The 18,167-nt window shown below is 39.5% G+C and overlaps 3 protein-coding genes across 6 annotated transcripts; 2 read left to right on the top strand and 1 right to left on the bottom strand.

The window, feature by feature from the left end:
• Nucleotides 1–859: 859 nt before the first annotated feature.
• LOC115745422 (NADPH-dependent diflavin oxidoreductase 1) lies at nucleotides 860–8,618 on the top strand. Of its 4 annotated transcripts, XR_007199563.1 has the most exons (13): nucleotides 860–1,241; nucleotides 1,408–1,485; nucleotides 1,597–1,701; nucleotides 2,553–2,644; nucleotides 3,388–3,568; nucleotides 3,879–3,980; nucleotides 4,447–4,521; nucleotides 4,605–4,715; nucleotides 6,052–6,186; nucleotides 6,805–6,924; nucleotides 7,233–7,443; nucleotides 7,542–8,254; nucleotides 8,496–8,618. XR_007199563.1 is itself a non-coding variant. In XM_048284217.1 (12 exons), exons 1-12 carry the CDS (start codon nucleotides 1,098–1,100, stop codon nucleotides 8,069–8,071), a joined length of 1,884 nt encoding a protein of 627 aa, XP_048140174.1. In that variant the 5' UTR covers nucleotides 860–1,097; the 3' UTR covers nucleotides 8,072–8,377. The 4 variants fall into 4 exon arrangements, 3 of the variants coding, with proteins under 3 accessions (XP_048140174.1, XP_048140175.1, XP_048140176.1); XM_048284217.1 differs by lacking the exon at nucleotides 8,496–8,618 and having other exon boundaries at nucleotides 7,542–8,377; XM_048284218.1 differs by lacking the exon at nucleotides 8,496–8,618 and having other exon boundaries at nucleotides 7,568–7,861.
• A 1,199-nt stretch (nucleotides 8,619–9,817) lies between these two features.
• On the top strand, nucleotides 9,818–12,974 carry LOC115745438 (30S ribosomal protein 3, chloroplastic-like). The gene is made up of 2 exons (XM_030680972.1): nucleotides 9,818–10,118; nucleotides 12,421–12,974. Exons 1-2 carry the CDS (start codon nucleotides 9,855–9,857, stop codon nucleotides 12,700–12,702), a joined length of 546 nt encoding a protein of 181 aa, XP_030536832.1. The 5' UTR covers nucleotides 9,818–9,854; the 3' UTR covers nucleotides 12,703–12,974.
• A 388-nt stretch (nucleotides 12,975–13,362) lies between these two features.
• On the bottom strand, nucleotides 13,363–15,258 carry LOC115745391. The gene is made up of 4 exons (XM_048284177.1): nucleotides 14,924–15,258; nucleotides 14,455–14,823; nucleotides 14,257–14,370; nucleotides 13,363–14,174 (listed from the first exon to the last, which is right to left on the bottom strand). Exons 2-4 carry the CDS (start codon nucleotides 14,632–14,634, stop codon nucleotides 13,560–13,562), a joined length of 909 nt encoding a protein of 302 aa, XP_048140134.1. The 5' UTR covers nucleotides 14,635–14,823; nucleotides 14,924–15,258; the 3' UTR covers nucleotides 13,363–13,559.
• Between the last annotated feature and the right edge of the window lie 2,909 nt (nucleotides 15,259–18,167).

Raw genomic sequence — 18,167 nt, 5'->3', positions numbered from 1 at the left:
TATCTTAAACAAGGGCTTGAAGTGGTCATGATCGTTTCGGATAAGGGCATCATCTCGCCGATCGGTCGGCTAGCTAAAAATTTTGACCGATCATGGTTATTTTTGTCAAAATACACTTTTTGCTTAAGTTTTGGTTAAATTAAATTAAAAATAAAAAAAAACTGAAAAAACAAAATAAGAAAAATACAGGCAGGGGGCCGCCGTCCTAGGAGGCTCTGGCCGGAGGATCGCCTGGACGTCGCCTAGGGCCGGTGACTCCCAACTGTCGCCCTGGACCGACCAAGGGCAGCAGCTATCCCTTGAACCCGGGCGAGGGCCGACAACCCTCGCCCGGCTCTAGGAGAGGGTCCACGCCATCTCCTTGCTCAGGTGAGGGCTCGCTGGCCCCGGTAACCCCGCTGGCCCACCGGCATTGAGGCGGCGGCCACACGCGAGAGGGGCCGCCTTCCCACCCGTGTTTTCATTCTTTTTTTTTTTTTTTTTTTCGGTTTTAGTTTTTTTTTTAATTTTTGAAAAACTCAAAAAAGGAACCTTCTTTCCTAAACTTTTCCTTACAAAAAAAAAAAGGAAAAAAATAATAAAAAATTATTAAATGACTAAAATGCCTCTACTAACTGGGGATTGAAGTCCTTTTTTGAGATTAATAATATCACTTCAGGCCCTTATTCGAAACAATATCTACTTTAAACTCTTATGTGAGATAATGAGAGCGTTTCATGCCCTTATTTGAAACAAGGACCACTTGGACTCTTATTTGAGAAAATAAAGGCATTTCGGGCCGTTTTTTGAAAATTTCCCAAAGTTTTATTTAGGAGTATTTGGGAAATTCCGATGTTATTCCAAATTTATGTACCATTCGGGCCTTTCTTCTATCGCTCGTTCGGGCCTACACTCCTCTGGAAACTCCAAAACCCAAACCGCTCGAGCTCGCCGGAGAAGGAAGACAGATCTCTTGGGCCTTGGCGGTCACCCGGTGACGGTGGTTCTCAGTATCGAGTTCAGCTGATTGTCTCTGGTGCCGGTTGCAGTCGCTTGCCATCGTTGTGACCTGAATCTCGCTTCCGAGGGATTACCGTCGGTTTCGTCTCCCCAGAGCCATGACAGAGACCAAGTCCAAGAGGCTTCTGATTCTATACGCGACTCAGACCGGAAACGCCATGGACGCGGCGGAGCGCATTGGCCGCGAGGCCGAGCGCGGGGGCTGTCCCGCTTCCCTCCTTTCCATGGACGAATATGATGTCGTGAGTCTTGAATCGGTCTCTCGCACTTGCATTGGCTTACTGGGAGAAAAAATAAAAGGGATGGATTCGTTGGGTGTTTGATATAAGTTCGAGAACTAGTGATACGTTTTAGTTTGCAGTAGTCATATTAGCTTACGGGAGTATGTGTTTGCTTTATGCGTGGCAGAGTTTGTTGCCTCTCGAGGAAACTGTGGTGTTTGTGGTTTCTACCACGGGCCAGGGGGATACACCAGATTCCATGAAGGTTGGTTTAGGTTTCCTGTTGAATTTTGAGGCTTTTGGATTTCCAGATGCTGTGGTGATCGGATTGGTTACAATTTATACCTCCTGATAGTCCCTTGTTTTGTGAAAACAGGTCTGTTGGAGGTTTCTACTGCAGAGAAATCTAAACCGGCATTGGTTAGAGGGACTTCATTATGCCGTGTTTGGGTTAGGTGATTCTGGTTACCAGAAATACAATGTAATCATGTTTTCGCTGCTTTCTCATGAGATATGGCATTTGTGTTAATGGTGGCATCAAACATGCTTGATCTGGCTTCCACTGTCATGCAACTGCTGCTTTTGTGCTTATTCTGCGGAGTAGGAGACATAATTGAATTTTGTGTAAGAGGATCATGATCTGTTTGAAGTGCTAGGAGGCCCAACAAAGCAAACTTGCTTTCGATTGAAGTTAATCGTCAAAGCATTTAGTGTCTGTTGCTACTTCTGCTTTCAAGGTCCAGGACCATCTTTCTAGAAATCATAGTTCCATAACAGCAATTTGATGCATTAGATGCACCTGCCAACATTGTTTGTGGGGGTCATTTGGCGTCTATAAGTTTTTCCATTGGGTATTCTGAGTGTTTTTGTCCATTACCTTTGTATATTCCTCGAGCTTTGTAGAATTATAGTTCGGAGGAAGTGCGTAGAGTTATTTTCTTTTGACTTATATGGTGCCATTTGCTGGTATTTTCCTTTCCACAGGAATTGAAGTGACTGTTTTTAGCAATTTTCTTTCTTGCGGAGTCAAGTACTTTAAGCATAGGTAGTGTGTCAAGTTCAATAGTTGCATTGTAATTTGGCTTAAATTCCACCCATACATCTTTTTCATTATTCTTTAATTGACAAGTGTCTTGCGATCCACTTCGCTCATCCCATTCCTCTCCTCTTCTTGAATAATTAGGCTTCCTTCAAGTTTATGTGCCTGGGTCTCTCTTGGATTCATCCATGCTTTCAGTGCTAAACTCATTATTTGTTGCAATATTTGTTTTTACCTCTCAATAACTTCTGCTGGAGGAACTTATCTTCATCTTCATGCACCAATGACTGCAGTTTGTTGCCAAAAAACTTGATAAGCGACTTTCTGATCTTGGAGCACAGGCCATTGTCGAAAGAGGTTTAGGGGATGACCAGCATCCTTCAGGGTAAGTCATGGTACTCTAAACTATATCCTTATCTAAAATCGTTATGACTAGTCCTCGCGCAATTAAATGGAGAAACCTTACTTTGCAAACTACAGTCTTGATAATCTATAAATGACATTTTTCCCTCTGAATGCAGTTTCCAACTTCTGGCTAATATTATGACCATGTGACTGTGTGAAAATCATTGGTGTTTATAAGGCTCGTGCTTGTGGAGCTGATCTCACATTTTATTAGGATGGTTGGTGGCATGTAGCTATTTGTCATGACTGGTTGTTTTATATGCTTTATCATTGCTATGTAAACTCGTCTTTTATGTTACTTGTGTAGTTGTGAACCACTGTTGCTTTTCCAATTATAAAACGTTAAATACACCATCAAAGGAAAGTAAGTATATCTTCATGTCTTTCTTTACTTTTGAAGTTACCAGGTTGATTAGTTCTTGAAATGTAGCATCCAGTTTAATGAGTAGCTTATGCCTCCATGAAATAGGAGTCTCTGTCATTTAGTTTTCATAGTTTTATTTGGTTTTCTTTTATAACCAGTATTATGTCGTGTTTAAGGAATGCTTTTGTACCTGGGTTGACTTAGAATCCCTTTTCTTTTGCACTGTACTTTTATTCACTATTGTTTCTCTGTCACTTCATTGGAGTTTTATCGTAGTTGACTCTTCATGCTGGAGTCTTTTACCCTAAGATAAGGTCAAAAATTCAAATCATAACCAACTTATTGATTGGTAATTCAAGGTATGAAGCTGCTCTGGATCCTTGGTCGTCATCCTTGTGGAGAATGTTAAATCAGATGAATCCAAAGTTATTTCCTGATGGTCGAGATTATGTGATATCAGATAAGAAATTCCTGGATCTGCCAAAGGTTCAGATCAGATACCATGCTGCTGATGAAGTGAATCTGCAGTATTTAGTTGGCAAAGGTAATTTGGAATCTGTCTAGCAGGTATTGATAAAGGGTATACAAGTGATGTGAATTTAGGTTAAAAATTTCAAGCTTAGCCAAAAAATGTACTGGGTATCGATGGATCAATCTATTGCTAGAACTAGATGTGGTGTCTAGCTATGTTGGGGTATTGAGAGTGTTAGTATGCATGGTTCTGTATTGTCCTTACTAATTGGAATATGTGTGGTGCGAAAGAAGAGGTCACTGAGTTGTTTATCCAATTTATTTGTATGATTGTGTTCAGGCTGTATTGTCATTTTGACTGTTTTTCTTTTTCAAATTTTCAGGCTTGTCTTGCACAGAGACTGAAATCGAGAAGGCTCGCTCTATGTCTCCTGGAAGATTCTCTGGTCGCCATACAAGACCTGATTGCTTTCTTAAATTGGTGATGTCCGAGTCATATGATATAGCCAGTTGATAATTTGCAATTTCAACCCTTTGCTTTCAAGTTATGGTTAATTTTGTTATCAAACATATGCTATAACTCTGTCTTAATTCCATTGGGGGTGAGTTCAGTACTTCCAGGTATGTTCTTAGTCAAGCCTAAATTGCAATCAAAGGTGTGGGGGGGATGGGTAATCAAAAGCAAATAATCTAATATACTGATAAGCCAAAGTTTCCCTACCAACCATATTCATTTGGCAAATCTGCTGAACGTAATTTCTTTTAAACTTTCAAGTGAAGATGCATTGGTGATGCGCTTAATGAGTGAGAAAGAATATAAAACACTTTAATGCTGTGTGCTGTGGAGCTGAATTTGGATTAGGAAAGCACATGTGTGTGTGTGTGTGTGTAGATGGTCAGAAGCACAAGTATATTGACTGGTCCTTTTTTCTTCTTTTCCTGAGTAGGTGAAAAATCATTGCTTGACCAAGGCAGGCTGTGGAAAGGATGTGCGTCACCTTGAATTTAACTTTGAGTCAACTGTAAGATGTTTGAATATCCTGTTGAAAAGAATTTGGAGATTGGTTTTCTGTTTCTTGTATATTGTGTAATAAAGAATTTTCAGGCTATTGAATATGATGTAGGTGACGTTCTGGAAATTCTTCCTGGTCAAGATCCTGAGGCAGTAGATGCTTTCTTGGAGCGTTGTCATTTGGATCCTGAATCATTCATTACGGTAGGAACCGTTGGAGTCAGACTGATTATTTTTCATTATTTGCCATGATCTTGCTGTAATAATAGGGGAAATTCCTCTTTGCATATTCTTTGCTGCACTCACTGTAATAATAATAGATTTTAGCTGTCTTCTGATCATATGCTTATTATGCTTTTGTGCATATGTAGCCGCATATACATATAGCTAACGAAGAACCAAGATGAAGTTTGTCGATTTGGACTAATATTTTGGAAACTAGAGGATATGCTCTATAGCTATTTTCCCTATAGAAGCTAAACAAGTGCATTATTCTTTTGATTTGTCATGCTGTCTTTGTGGTATTCTCTTTCTTTCGAATGTTTCACTTTGACATGCATAAGCAACCTTGGACAAAATTTTGTGCCGGCACACATACTAAACATCTTGGTGATGGTGTTCAGATAATTCAATTCGTTTTCATATTTTGCTTCAAAAGAAGATCTGTGCTATTTGCTCCTTTTTTATCTTTTTATTACTAAATATATTGCTGGTAGTTATTGTTCCTCATATTAGATTATGAAGTCCCATTGTTTATTCTGATGCATAAAATTAGTTAAGCTCATTTTAGCCTTGACTCTCTCTCTCTCTCTCTCTCTCTCTCTCTCTCTCTCTCTCTCTCTCTCTCGTGGTGGTTAAAATCGCTTTATTGAGTAAGATCCTTGTTGTCGGCCCCAAAAATGGTAAGGCCACTGCAAGCTCTATATAATCAAATGAGAAACGCTCGAAATATGATATCCGTGTCATTGTAAATGATGAATGAGAATAGATAAAGAATGCGATACACTTTAGAAGTAGAAGATAACTACGATCTGCACATACAATAAATGGTTCTACCCAGTGAAGACACCTATTACAAACAAAGACCAAAGTACTTTACAATTCCATCGGTCATACCTTCCAATAAAAATTTTGGCCTAATTTAAAGATAAGCCAATTAGATATAGGGTGTGTCTTGATTGAGTTTTACTTTATACTTTTTGCTTAATCTGAATTTCACGGTGCACGCATTTTGACTTTTGTTTTATCCCAAACACGTGAAATCTTCATAGTATATAAATGTGGACATGTAGGTTAGCAATTTTTACTCATAACTTTTCCGCCACTAAATAGTAATTTAAGTTTTGGTGGGAAACTACTTTCTGCTTATACTTAAAACTTACATATGCTATACTGACTAAATCTCGAACGACTCCTGACTAATTATAGAAATCAAGGCAGAAAAGTCCCTCTCTGTTGAATAACTGTTACCTAGTTTCCCATACACCTCCCGTGTGCATCATTACTAATTGCTGCTTGAAACCATTTTTCTCTGCTTCAGATTCATCCAACAAAACAGGATAATCGAATTATAGCCAATGGAATAAGTGCCTCAATAGTCCCCATCAAATTAAGGACCTTCGTTGAGTTGGCAATGGATATTTCATCAGCATCACCGCGACGTTACTTCTTTGAGGCAAGAGTCTTTTATATCTGATGTTATAGTCCCTATGCTTATCAACTTATGATCAACTACTTTCTGTGCCTTTTTTTGCTTGTGAATTGGCCATGCCTAATAGTTATATATGCATTCTACTTCATAGAAACCTAGAATGTGGATTGACACAAAAATGGAATAGTAGTTCATCTGTGAGATATTGATTCCTGAAGTTTCAGTATAATTTTGGTATGCATATTGTCTTCCATGTTTCTCCATCCAACAATTGTTTTATCCAAAATTTCTTTATTCGAACTTGGTAGATGTCTGCTGCTACATTTAAGAAAAGCCTAATATCGGGATTTTGTTTGGCATATAAGTCGCACGATTAGCTTGATTTTAGAGAGATGAGTTGAGTCTGGAAATTAAGTAGTCGAGAGAGATCATACTTATTGCTGTGTCGCATGATTAGTGGATTTTTCCATGATTATCTACTACTGATGCACATTACACTGGGAAATGCTGGAATAGATAGTTCGTAAGCATATATATAGAGTTGAATATGTACTTATCGATCACGGCTTTGGTCTGGTGGTTTTTTTCTCAGCATGTCTTGAATTTTTTTGCTCTAGTTGTACTAATAGCACTGTCTATCAGGTAATGAGTTATTTTGCTACAGCCGAACATGAAAAGGAAAGGCTTCAATATTTTGCATCAGCTGAAGGAAGAGATGATCTATACCAATACAACCAAAAAGAGCGAAGATCTGTTTTGGAGGTGCGTAAACTAAACTAATTGCTCGAGATTTATTCTTTGTGAATCATTGGGAAAGAAATCCTACCTTTCATGAATGTATTTGTCCTCTAGATGCTGCATAAAAGAAATGGAGTTTTTTTAGCTATGTCAAAATGGTATCAAACCATTCTCCAAAATATGATATTCCTTTTCTGTTTAATTACGCTATTGACATCATCGTTCGAATATATGAGTAACCCACATTGAGTTATGTAGCCTGCAAGAAGTTCTATATTAATTTTCCATGCATCAGGAGAGGAATTCATCAGTAAATTTTCATTTTTAAATAGGTGTTACAAGATTTCCCTTCTGTACAACTGCCGCTGGAGTGGTTGGTCCAGTTGGTCCCTCCATTAAAAACTAGGGCTTTCTCCATTTCATCATCTCCTTCAGCCCATCCTAATCAAGTCCACTTAACTGTGAATGTTGTGTCTTGGATGACACCTTTTAAGAGGAATCGAGCAGGGCTTTGCTCAATGTGGCTGGCCAATCTTGATCAGGGTGAGTTACTATTTACACAGACACACTCTACAAGAATACACAGATGGAGTTATCAAATGCACGTATTGCAACACTAAATGCTGAATCTGACATGGTAGGTGCTCTTATTCCGGCATGGTTTCAGAAAGGTTCACTTTGTCCCCCACCACCATCGCTGCCTGTCATCCTCATTGGACCTGGAACTGGATGTGCTCCATTTCGTGGTTTTGTCGAGGAAAGAGTCATTCAAAGTCAGTCTACATGGACTGCTCCTATCATTTTCTTCTTTGGTTGCCGAAATGAGGAAAATGATTTTCTGTACAGAGATTTTTGGTTTGATCATTCACAAAATGACGGGGTTCTCTCTGATGCCAAGGGCGGGGGCCTTTTCGTTGCTTTTTCGAGAGACCAACCTCAGAAGGTATACGTGCAAGATAAGATACGGGAACACAGCCAAGTGGTATGGAATTTGTTGAACTCGGGAGCTGCCATCTACGTCGCAGGTTCTTCAACTAAAATGCCCTCTGATGTTTGGTCAGCATTTGAAGACATCATATCTAAAGACGGTGCAGTTTCGAGGGAATCTGCTGTTCGGTGGCTTAGGGCACTGGAGAAGGCTGGTAAGTATCATGTTGAAGCTTGGTCTTGAATTTGCCCCAACTCTTCTTCAGACAGAACGGTGGAGGAAACAAGGATGACCCGGCCTTGTGTAGAAGAGCTGTTTTTCGGAACTTTTAAGTTTTTCAACCTTCATGCAAAGATACACATCCTTTTAATCAGGAAGTCAGATCTTTTCCTGGCGTTACCAGGCTGGCGAGCTTGAAGGAGGATGGTCTTTATTCAATTTCCTAGAAACGCTTTACAATATGGTGTCTTGTAATTTGTTGCTCGATCCTTCTTACCCATTATGAAGGGCTTATAGATGTTGGAACGATGGTCGGGGCTTGGGATGACTCAAGACAACACAGTTCACTGCTGCAATTTCGAGTTGACTCGATTCTTCGAAGCTTAAGTACTCAGACGGAAATATCCTCAGAATGTAGGTCTGTAAGGGGAAAAAGGAACCAGTTCAGGTCAAGGATTTGACATCAGTGCAGTATTTAACTTATGCACTTCAACCATTTTTAGCATGAACCCTGTAAGAGACTATAAATTCCAGTTTTTTGTGCATTTTAATGATCACGGATGTAATTGGAACCTTCACTCTGATTTAAATTCTTTGAGATCGTGCCCGGATTGTAGTTGCCGTTTAAAGTAAAATTCTTGGAAAGCTGTGCCACACTCACGGGAACTTCTAAGGTACAATGTTGTACCGTATGCCTACATATCCGAGCCCTTGAATTGATATGGAAAAAAAAAATCTCAAACATTTTGGTGCGTTTATTTTGTGAAAAATATTTATCTAAGAATGATTGCTTGTATTGCTTAAAAAAATGAATAGACGAGAATGATTTTTATTTACTCGACTGATTATTTTAAGCAATACAAGTGATTATTTAAAAAAAATCAAATTATTCATTTTCAAGAAATAAGCATTTTAAATATATCACAAATAATCAATTTAACTATTTTAAATAACTAGTAGAAAAAGTGGACAAGTTGAGAATTTTTCGTTTAAAAAGTTATATATATATATAGTTCCAAATGAGAAAGTAGGGAAGTTCTTATGAATGGTATGATTAAAATGAATGGATAAAGTAGAACATGAAGTACAACAATACTATCCAGTAGAATATACTTACATGATGAAATTGGAAAAAGAAAACGAAGGATCAAAATTTACCGAGTAAGACGATACCAAAGATGAAAAAACAAATTGGAGAGAAAAGTGGATATATTATGTGAAGATTAGTTTCAACATATTGTAGATTGTGAAAATTTTCAGGTGTTCTAGATTTAGAAGGCGAAGTTCATAATTCACAAAATTTCTCTCAAGCAATAAAAAGGGAGCAACGCAATTTAATGTACGTGTCCATTTTGAAGTTCCCAACATAACATACGATTCCCCCATGAAGAATGTTGGAAAAAAAAAAGGGAAAACTGATAAGGAAAAAGTAAAAAAAAATGAAATGAGAAAAATATCATTGATTAGGCCTTTCTTTGAAATAAAAAAGAGCACTTCGAGCACTTATTTGGAGTAGCATCCGCTTCATATCTTCATTTGCGAAAATGATGTCATTTTATATCCTTATTTGAAATTGCCAAAAAAAAAATATGCAAATATTTCCGGCAATGAAAACTACAAATTGACTCTTAATAATTATTTTGTATTTGGGCTGGGCTGAAAATATTTTAATTTATGAGCCCAATCGGTCCATGAGGCCTCAGCAAGCCCAATCCCTTTCTTCCTGAAACATCATCTTATCCTCCCCCCACATATCACAGCAAAATCAAAGCTTGGTACAGTTCCCTAGTTCAGTTCATCCCAAACAATGCTGGCCATGGCCGTAGAACCCAGGGTCAACGTCGCCCTCATGCAGCGTCTGTCGCTCCCCTGCTCGGACGTCGTCTTGAAGCCATCCCAAGCTCCGTTCTTCGCCCCGAGAAAGACCGGCCCGTGTGCTGGACTGCTCCAACTGAGTCGTCCCGGCTCGAGAGGAATCGGAGTCCCGGCGGCATCCGCGGCCGCCGAAGCGGTCGTCGCGGAAGAGACGTCGGCAGCGGGCTCTTCCCCTGGAGTTGCGCAGGGCAAAGAGGTGGAGTTTTCTTGTCATTTTTCTCTTCCTTGTATTCTAACTTGTGTGGGTGATAGTTTTATGTGTTTGCGTTTATGCCTATGAGAGTGTGGTTGAGAATTGCGTCAGAATGTTCATTGTTTGGCCCCCAAGATGTTGTAAACTGAAGAGGAGGTGAATGGGACTTGGGAGTCGTTTTCTTGGGGTGTGGCTTAGCTTATTTGCGGAGTGGAGTGATCAGTGAAGATGCATTCTAGTATGAATTAGTTTATATGCCTTAGAGGAAGCATTAGCTCAACCTCAAGTAGGTAGCTAAGTTCTAATGCAATTGTGGATTTTTTAGAGGAGTTGCTACCTACCATGGACTTGTACCTATCTATGGAGATCAGGAAGGGGAGGATCAGTTGGTTGAAAATCATAGCATAAAGCTAAGTGCAGGCCGTGGAATCAAATCCTCTATTGTAACAATGGCGTTGCAACTGAAATTGTCTTACACATTACGCCATTTCGCTCCTAAATAATCAGTTAATATTGTAACATTAGTAATGTCATAGCAACAATTGATGCATTCAGTAGATGACAATAAGGAAAAATAAGGAGATTGAACCAATTATTTAAAGAGATTTGGCAATACATGTCTACGTTCTCATTTCCAGCTCTAGGAGCCTTGAACTAAGGTTGAACTCCGCTACTTCAATCAAGCAGTTCAAGAGTTGCCATATGTTTTCCCTGCAACAGTAGCAGTTGCTTCTGTAATTCCCCTGATACAAAACCACCTCCCTTGTTTACCACCTTCAGTAAGAATGCAACCTGATTTGTCTACAACTCAAGTACAGTGAACCTGTTCCTTCTCTATCAACAGACTCAGTGGCATTATACTTTGCTTCTCGTACAAAATTTAGTCTCAATTTTGCAAGATTTTTATCTGTTAAAGTGTAATGAAGAAATACTCTGCAGAAATTCGGAAGTGTATGAATAAGAATAAATGTGATAATCAGGGTGTAAGCTTCTTTGGTTGTTGTCTTTGTCGTGGCCTTTCTTTCTGGTCCTCCACTTCGACTTCCGGCCCTTATACGCTTCAAATTTGAAGTATTTTCCCTATGATCCACTAGCTGTTGCAGGTTATGTTGACTGTCCTCAGGATGTGCATTCATATCTTGAGAATCCTTAGTAGCTTGATTGTCAATCACATAAGCAACATCTGTATATGTGCTTCAATCAAATTTTCAATTACATCTTCAAGCCGACTAGCCTTTTCTCTCAGTTAGAGATTCCTTAGTCGATTTTTTTTTTTTTTTCCAAATAACCTCAAATTGGATCAGATATGCAAATTACAAGTCCCATTAACAAATAAAATCAATCTTCAATCACCTTAATCCTTTCCATAATAAAAAGATATCCATCTTTTGTTTGGTATATCTCTGATTAATCCTATTTCATCAATCAACTATTGTACCTCACATGGAGTCCATCCAAATTCAAAATTTGAAAAGTTGTTGGCTCATTGCAGCTCATCATGCTGCTAAGCCACAACACTTCCCACTTCTATTTGTCATAGCACTTCTTTATGTTTCTCTTGTGATCTCCTCAGTGGAGCTTTTGCTTCTTTGTTTTGTTGCATTAGTAAATAGAGTTTGTTATCAAGCTCTGTGTTTTTGTTTTGTTGCATTAGTAAGTAGAGTTTGTTATCAAGCTCTGTGTTAGAATGTCTAATCGAAAGACTGAGTAAACAGGAAGAGAGAGACTACATGTAAATAAGGCACATTATAACCATGTATCAAAGCTATGTTAGATTATAATTAATACTCGCCTTGCGTGTAAGCTGATCCTTTACAGTCACAAGACTCAAGCCCAATTGTGAAATAGGCACAACTCCTATTTTCTGTGAGCCAGTTGTTATGAGTCCCCCACAAGAAATGAGTCTGAGAGGGGAGTTCTGAGATTCAAGCTCTTGACTTGTGCCCCGATACCATATAAGAATGTCCAACCCAAAAGTTTAACTTAATTGGTGGAGGGAGACTGCATGTATATTAGACAAAGTATAAACCATGTATTTATATAATGTGGAATTATACTTAACACTCTGATTCTCCTTCATGTTGAAATTCATTCGTTTCACTTCATTGACCCTCTCTTTGCTTACCAAGAACACACGACAGGAAAACTAGAGACACAATTTGCACCTTCATGAGCTTGGGGCGCTCATTTGTTTTGCTAATATTAGTCTGTTTGCATCTTTAGTTGTTTGGTTTTTTTAAATGCAGTCTTGCTTGGTGAAACAGTTATTTTTGTGGGAGTGATTTTTTTTTTTTTAATGATCCAGAAGCTTGGAGTGGTTGTAAAGCCAATGGATAAACCCAGACTTGTCTTGAAGTTTATTTGGATGGAGAAGAATATTGGGATTGCACTAGATCAAATGATACCTGGCCATGGCACAATTCCATTGAGTTCCTACTACTTTTGGCCAAGGAAAGATGCGTGGGAGGAGCTTAAGGTCTTACTCGAAAGCAAACCATGGATTTCACAGAAGCAGATGATTATTCTTCTCAATCAGGCTACTGATATCATTAATTTGTGGCAACAGAGCGGAGGCGATTTATCATAAGCTGTAGCAGTAGCATTCTGAAGTTTGTACTTCCGTGGTCTATTTCATTTTAGTTGTTGATATATCCAAAATAGCCAAGTTAGTTTTAATCCGGAATAATTTCTTTGAACACTTGTATTTTTGCTTCAGTTAATGTGCATTCTCTGTTGTATCAGCCTATGAGGTTCTGTTTAATCACATAGCTTATCTCAGGTAAAGTTGAGGATGTAGTGTAATGTATTGGGCTCAATATTATGCAACAATTCCTGCCATAATATATTTTCTACTGAACAGTTGTGGGGGCTGAATGCATCTATATCTTTGACTCTGGCTGTATTTCATATGATTCTGCTTTTCTGCAGTCCAGTTATGCTTATGGAACTGGCGTGAAAGGAGAAACTAGTATTGGAGCCTTACACGCTCAGGAACACCTATGCTACTACAATCTGGGTTCCTTTAAGCAAGTAATTCATTTCGTCGAGCTTTATTAGTTTCTTTACCGTCAGTAGTGATTGGCAAAATAACTTGACCACTGTAACCTGCGTTCTCCACACCATGCAAGAATTAGCTTGGGATGAAACCTGGTAGGGGTACGTAACAATGCAATAATAAGTAGGGGTAGACAAATGCATGATGAATCTACAAAAGAATAGTTGAACCTAGGAGCGGATCCATGAGAAATCAACAAACAATAGTGGAACCCAGCAAACTTATCTTTTTACTGTGAGCACTGAACTAGTCCCGTTGTTCCTGTTTCTCTTTAGATCTACTCAATAGCTCTATACTTCAATTCCTATTCAGGAAGCATTCATCTGCAACTTCATCATATTTTGCAGGATTAAGGAACTCATTCGTTTGGTGATCTTCAATTTCCCAGCTTACAGCCATACCCTACCGCCCCCACGTTTTGTTCGAATGGTTGTTGTTGGGGTCAAGCCACATTCTGTTGTCCCTGTCTGGCTCCATGGTCTCAAAGATGCAATCGTCTCATTTCGATTGTTCCTGACCCAGTTTAAGTGTAAAGCCACTGGCCGACTTTCTCGATGCATTTGCCTTTCGTTCTTCTCCCTCTTTTCAAGATAAATCCGATCAGCTTCCGTATCTTCTTCTGAGTCTGAGTAATAGACTGGAGGGACGTTGTCATACATCGGCCTGTCAGGATAGGGATCTGCGTCTACCTCCTCTGAAGCTTCGTAGAAGTCATTTGTAGCTTGCAAGGGTTCGTCACAGTCAACGAAGTTACAGTGATCATCGGCATCATGGTCCCCTGATCCCGATGCTGTAAGCCTCACAGCGGCAGCTGCATAAACTGCTAATTCAATTGCGTCTTGAGGTGCGGCAACCATGTCGTTGTACTCCCTCCGCTCCAAGGAGTCCGAGAAGCCCTCATCCTCGCCTATCTTTTCAAGTGCATCACAAGTGTCGTCTGTGAGTCCAGAACTTGTTAAACTGTGTTCAGGCTGCTTGTCCTCGTAATGTATGCCTGCGTTTTCCTGCAATATAGGATACATACCAATTAAAAACTGTCCGATCAACTTCGATTCATGAATCTGCTGCTCTGATTCAATGACCTACCTCATCAGCATCACTCTTGAAGCGCAAAATCATTCCGTTTTCGTAGGCGATTTCTTTTAGTGCCTTCATCCTACTTTCCACGCTCGGTTGTCTGGTGGAGAACTTCTCAATAATCTGAATTCATTGAGCTTTGAGTCATCCCGACATGAAAAGAAACTGGCCAATTTTGATCAAGTGATCAGAGTCAAAGTCATTTACCCTAGGATTCACTCCAGAGTCTTTGCGTAGCTCAACTGCTCGAGCCACAAACTCTTTCCCGTATATCTTTGTGATGACAGTGCGGATCCCCTGGAGCTCAGGGAAGTCTCCGTACCTCGAAGCTGCAAACGTCAAGCTAGATACTGCCTCTTTGAGCTCCTCGGGACATTCCCTGTTCATAAAAGTGTCAGTGAAAAGCCTCAGGCATCGTTTGATCAGTTCTTAAGTGTTCTTACTAAAAGTTGCGAAGGCCAGGCAAACCTACATGTTCTTTTGCATGAGCATTCCCCTCTGGGCAAGGATGTGGCAGTAGCATTCCAAGATGCAAAACGCATCCACCATATTCTGCTCCTTAATGACAAGCTCAACCTGTATAAAGATAACCCATATCAGAATGGTTGTTTTTGTGTGTGTGTGTGTGTGTGAGAGAGAGAGAGAGAGGGGGGGGGGGGGGGGTGTTGAAACTTACGCGGAGGAGAGCACGTTCTTGGTGTCCGAGGCTCAGTAGCTGAGTGACATCCGACCAGGCATGAGACAGCCGGACTTCTCGATGTTTTCTGAGGATGGCGATCCTAGAGATGGCGAGTTTCGAGAGGGTCTTGATCTTGGACTCCTTGACGTTCCTGCCAAGAAGAACATCCAGCTTCCTCCCCATGGTCTCTTGGTCTGCTATGTTCCTTGATCTGAGCTCTTAAACAGCAGAAGAGTTTCTCAAGTACAGACTCAGGCCCTTGCTGTTTGCAGCCTCTTTAGGCTTTATATACCCCAAAGGATACAGGAGACACGGGATTCATTAAACAAGAGAAAATGTCCTAGTCGCGGGCGTTATTTCATGTGCCTGACCGGTAGATGCAAAGCTTTATTTTAGCTCGAGAAGACACAGTCAGAGGTCGGCTAAACTGACGTTTCGAATGAAGACAGTTAGCAGAAGGGTAGTTTACAGTTTATTGGTTTGACTTGAGGGCCAGTTCCTCACTGTACATTGCAAAAGTCAGCAGGCGAACGCCAACATACGAAGAAGCTCCTGGAGGTATCATTTCTCCACCTTCGAAGGGACGAATGGGTCAGGTCAAATGGCGGCGAAACTATCTCTGGAAGGGACGAAAGAGAATACTGCGGGAAATCCAACAACTTGATCCTCCATGCGACCTCGTTGTGATAAGTTTGATTAACATGAGTTTCTGTCGCTCTGACTTGGTGGAGGCGTGGACGCTGTGTCGGCCCCTTCATTGACCATTTCTCAACACGTTGAAGTTGATAAACAAATGCAGCGTGGTCGTTCCACATGGCACATGTGATCAAGGTGCATTTATTTCACGAAAAATTCAAACGCTTGTGTTACGTTTTAAAATAATAATCGTAGAACATTTTCATTTCCCACGAAACTAATTAAGCATAAATTATTATCGATAATTAAAATATTTTCCATTATTTTTAAGATATATAACCAATCACTTTTCAAAAAATATTTTTCAACTATCGAGCTTTTTGTAATTTTTCTGAGAAAACCTTCATGCATTAGAAAGCAATTATGGAATAGGAGGAACATCAAACCCTAAAGTTCATATATACTTTTGGTGATTGATTGAGTGGAGTGAGAAGCACCTAAAAGATTTTCTCCAGAACTATTCATACTAAGTATAGCGAGTTGAGCTTTATCAACAACAAATCTATGACTGCATTCAAACAAAAGGTTCAGCGGCGAATGACCGAATCACACAACATAATCAGTGATGAGCACACGGCGGAATTTCCATCTTTAGATACGACTTTGCCTTTCAATAGCGTGCGTCTAGATTCGTTGTCCCCAACATCATTATCGATGCACAATTGTGGATTTATTAATTGCAATGCCGACTACCGTCACGACGAAAGTGGCCTGCCCTGATTTCGTTGCTCTAGAATCATTCCATTTGCTCTTCTCAAGTTGTCCAATTGGGTAAAAAGAAAAGGCTGCTTGTATGATTTTGAAAATGGAGAAAATGTAACCTTGTAGGGGAGTGTCCATCAAGGAAGGAGTCAACGTTTGACCTTGACACTTTCCGTTTTCATGGCTTTCCTCTGCCAAGTGCCGGCGCTGCGATCCTCTCATGGTCCACACGGTACGAACAATTGGACATGCTTTGCTTCCTCTCCCTTGATGATCTTGGATGAAATTGATCATTGATTGTGCTGTTGATTTAAAGGATTTCCTATCTCTCGACTATTCAATTTACCCCCTCGACATAAAACCCGAACGTGAAAATGATTATCGCGAATGCATCTCAGTCATCAAACTTTTAATTTGGGTAAGGTCACTCTATTTATCATCCTCTAATTATTTGTTCCTTGATTATTTTGAGGTAAAAGTACAAAAAAAAAGGCTCTAATTCTGTTGTACTTGTGTCAATTCAAAATGAGTTCTAAATCTTTTCACAATATGCCAATTGAGTCCATCCGATCAATTTTAATAAAAAATTGCTAATATGAACGTCAGCCATCCTACGTGGCGTGACCACGGGTTGACGTGGACTTTTTAATAATTTTACTATAATTTTTGAATTTTTTTTTATAACTTTTTTGGTTTTTTTTCTTCTCTTTATTGTTTTTTTCTATTTTTGCGGGCTGAGGGCCAATATTGGGCAAGGGTGTCGCGGCGCTTGCTGGCTCTAGGTGTGGACATGGAGGCCCTCACTCGATCTGGGCAACGCCACGATGCCCAGATTAGGTGAGTGCATTGCGGCTCTAGTCCAAAGCCAACGTTGGCCACGATGCCAGCCCTCAGCCCACAAATAAATAAATAAAGAGAAGATAAAAAAAAAACACACACACACACACACCCACACACAAACTATAAACAAACTTAAATATATTATTATCAATTAGTTTGAAAATATCCATATCACCACTACCGGTGCCGGTAGGATGAATCGCATCCGCATCAGCGGTTTCCGATCAAAATTGATCCGATGGATTTAATTGGCAAAACATAAAAGGGTTTAAGACTCAATTGACAGAATTAAAAAGTTTAGAACTGAATTTGCACAAGTATAATTTTTTTTTATGCTTTTCCTGTCATTTTGACCATACATGTTCAATGCTGATCACCTCGTCCGACAAAGATAGACATAAGTTTGATGGCAGTTCATGATTCCAATTGGAAAGTAACATCATCGGAGTAATTAGAGTACTTCCAACAGTAAATTACGATTTCTGTCACGAATATCTTAATACTGTAGACATTATTTTCCGCAAAAAATCACATAATTGTAAAAAGTTTCTAGTGACAATCATACAATTATGACTTGGGCCGTAACAGAGATGCGATTATTACCTAGGCATCGAACAGTCAACATCGGCAAGACCAAGAGGCTCGCCTGTGGCCGATTGCCAGCCGAAAAAGAAGGAAAAAAATTTAAAATTTTATCCAAGAAACGAAGTTGATTTGCTTTATAATTCAAATTATTAAAAAATAAGTAAAGATTAAAAGAAAGTAAAAAAAATTAAAAATAAAGGACATGAGAAAGAGAGGATGAAGGAAAGATTGGAAAATACTTTCCTCTTCTCAAAAAGAGGAAAATATTTTCTCCATTTTTGAAGGAGTTTTTTTCATGGGTGGAAAATATTTTCCTTGTTTAGTTTATTTTTCACGAATCAAACGTCAGAAAATTCGAAAAACGTTTTTCTGAAAGTTGTTTTCTTGCAAACTATTGATATAAGAGCAAGATTTATGT

Source organism: Rhodamnia argentea, chromosome 8 (assembly GCF_020921035.1).
Source record: "Rhodamnia argentea isolate NSW1041297 chromosome 8, ASM2092103v1, whole genome shotgun sequence".
Taxonomy (NCBI): Eukaryota; Viridiplantae; Streptophyta; class Magnoliopsida; order Myrtales; family Myrtaceae; genus Rhodamnia; species Rhodamnia argentea.
This window is presented reverse-complemented; position numbering and strand designations above follow the sequence as displayed.

Excerpts from the sequence above, each read along its gene's own strand:
- LOC115745422 (XM_048284217.1), top strand. The coding sequence starts at position 1,098 with ATGACAGAGACCAAGTCCAAGAGGCTTCTGATTCTATACGCGACTCAG. Across the intron at positions 3,569-3,878 it reads ATCTGCAGTATTTAGTTGGC|TCAGGCTTGTCTTGCACAGA; the intron begins AAAGGTAATTTG and ends TTTTTCAAATTT. Across the intron at positions 4,716-6,051 it reads ATCCTGAATCATTCATTACG|ATTCATCCAACAAAACAGGA; the intron begins GTAGGAACCGTT and ends TCTCTGCTTCAG.
- LOC115745438 (XM_030680972.1), top strand. The coding sequence starts at position 9,855 with ATGCTGGCCATGGCCGTAGAACCCAGGGTCAACGTCGCCCTCATGCAG. Across the intron at positions 10,119-12,420 it reads GAGTTGCGCAGGGCAAAGAG|AAGCTTGGAGTGGTTGTAAA; the intron begins GTGGAGTTTTCT and ends TTAATGATCCAG.
- LOC115745391 (XM_048284177.1), bottom strand. The coding sequence starts at position 14,634 with ATGAACAGGGAATGTCCCGAGGAGCTCAAAGAGGCAGTATCTAGCTTG. Across the intron at positions 14,371-14,454 it reads ACTCTGGAGTGAATCCTAGG|ATTATTGAGAAGTTCTCCAC; the intron begins GTAAATGACTTT and ends CAATGAATTCAG. Across the intron at positions 14,175-14,256 it reads TCAAGAGTGATGCTGATGAG|GAAAACGCAGGCATACATTA; the intron begins GTAGGTCATTGA and ends CCTATATTGCAG.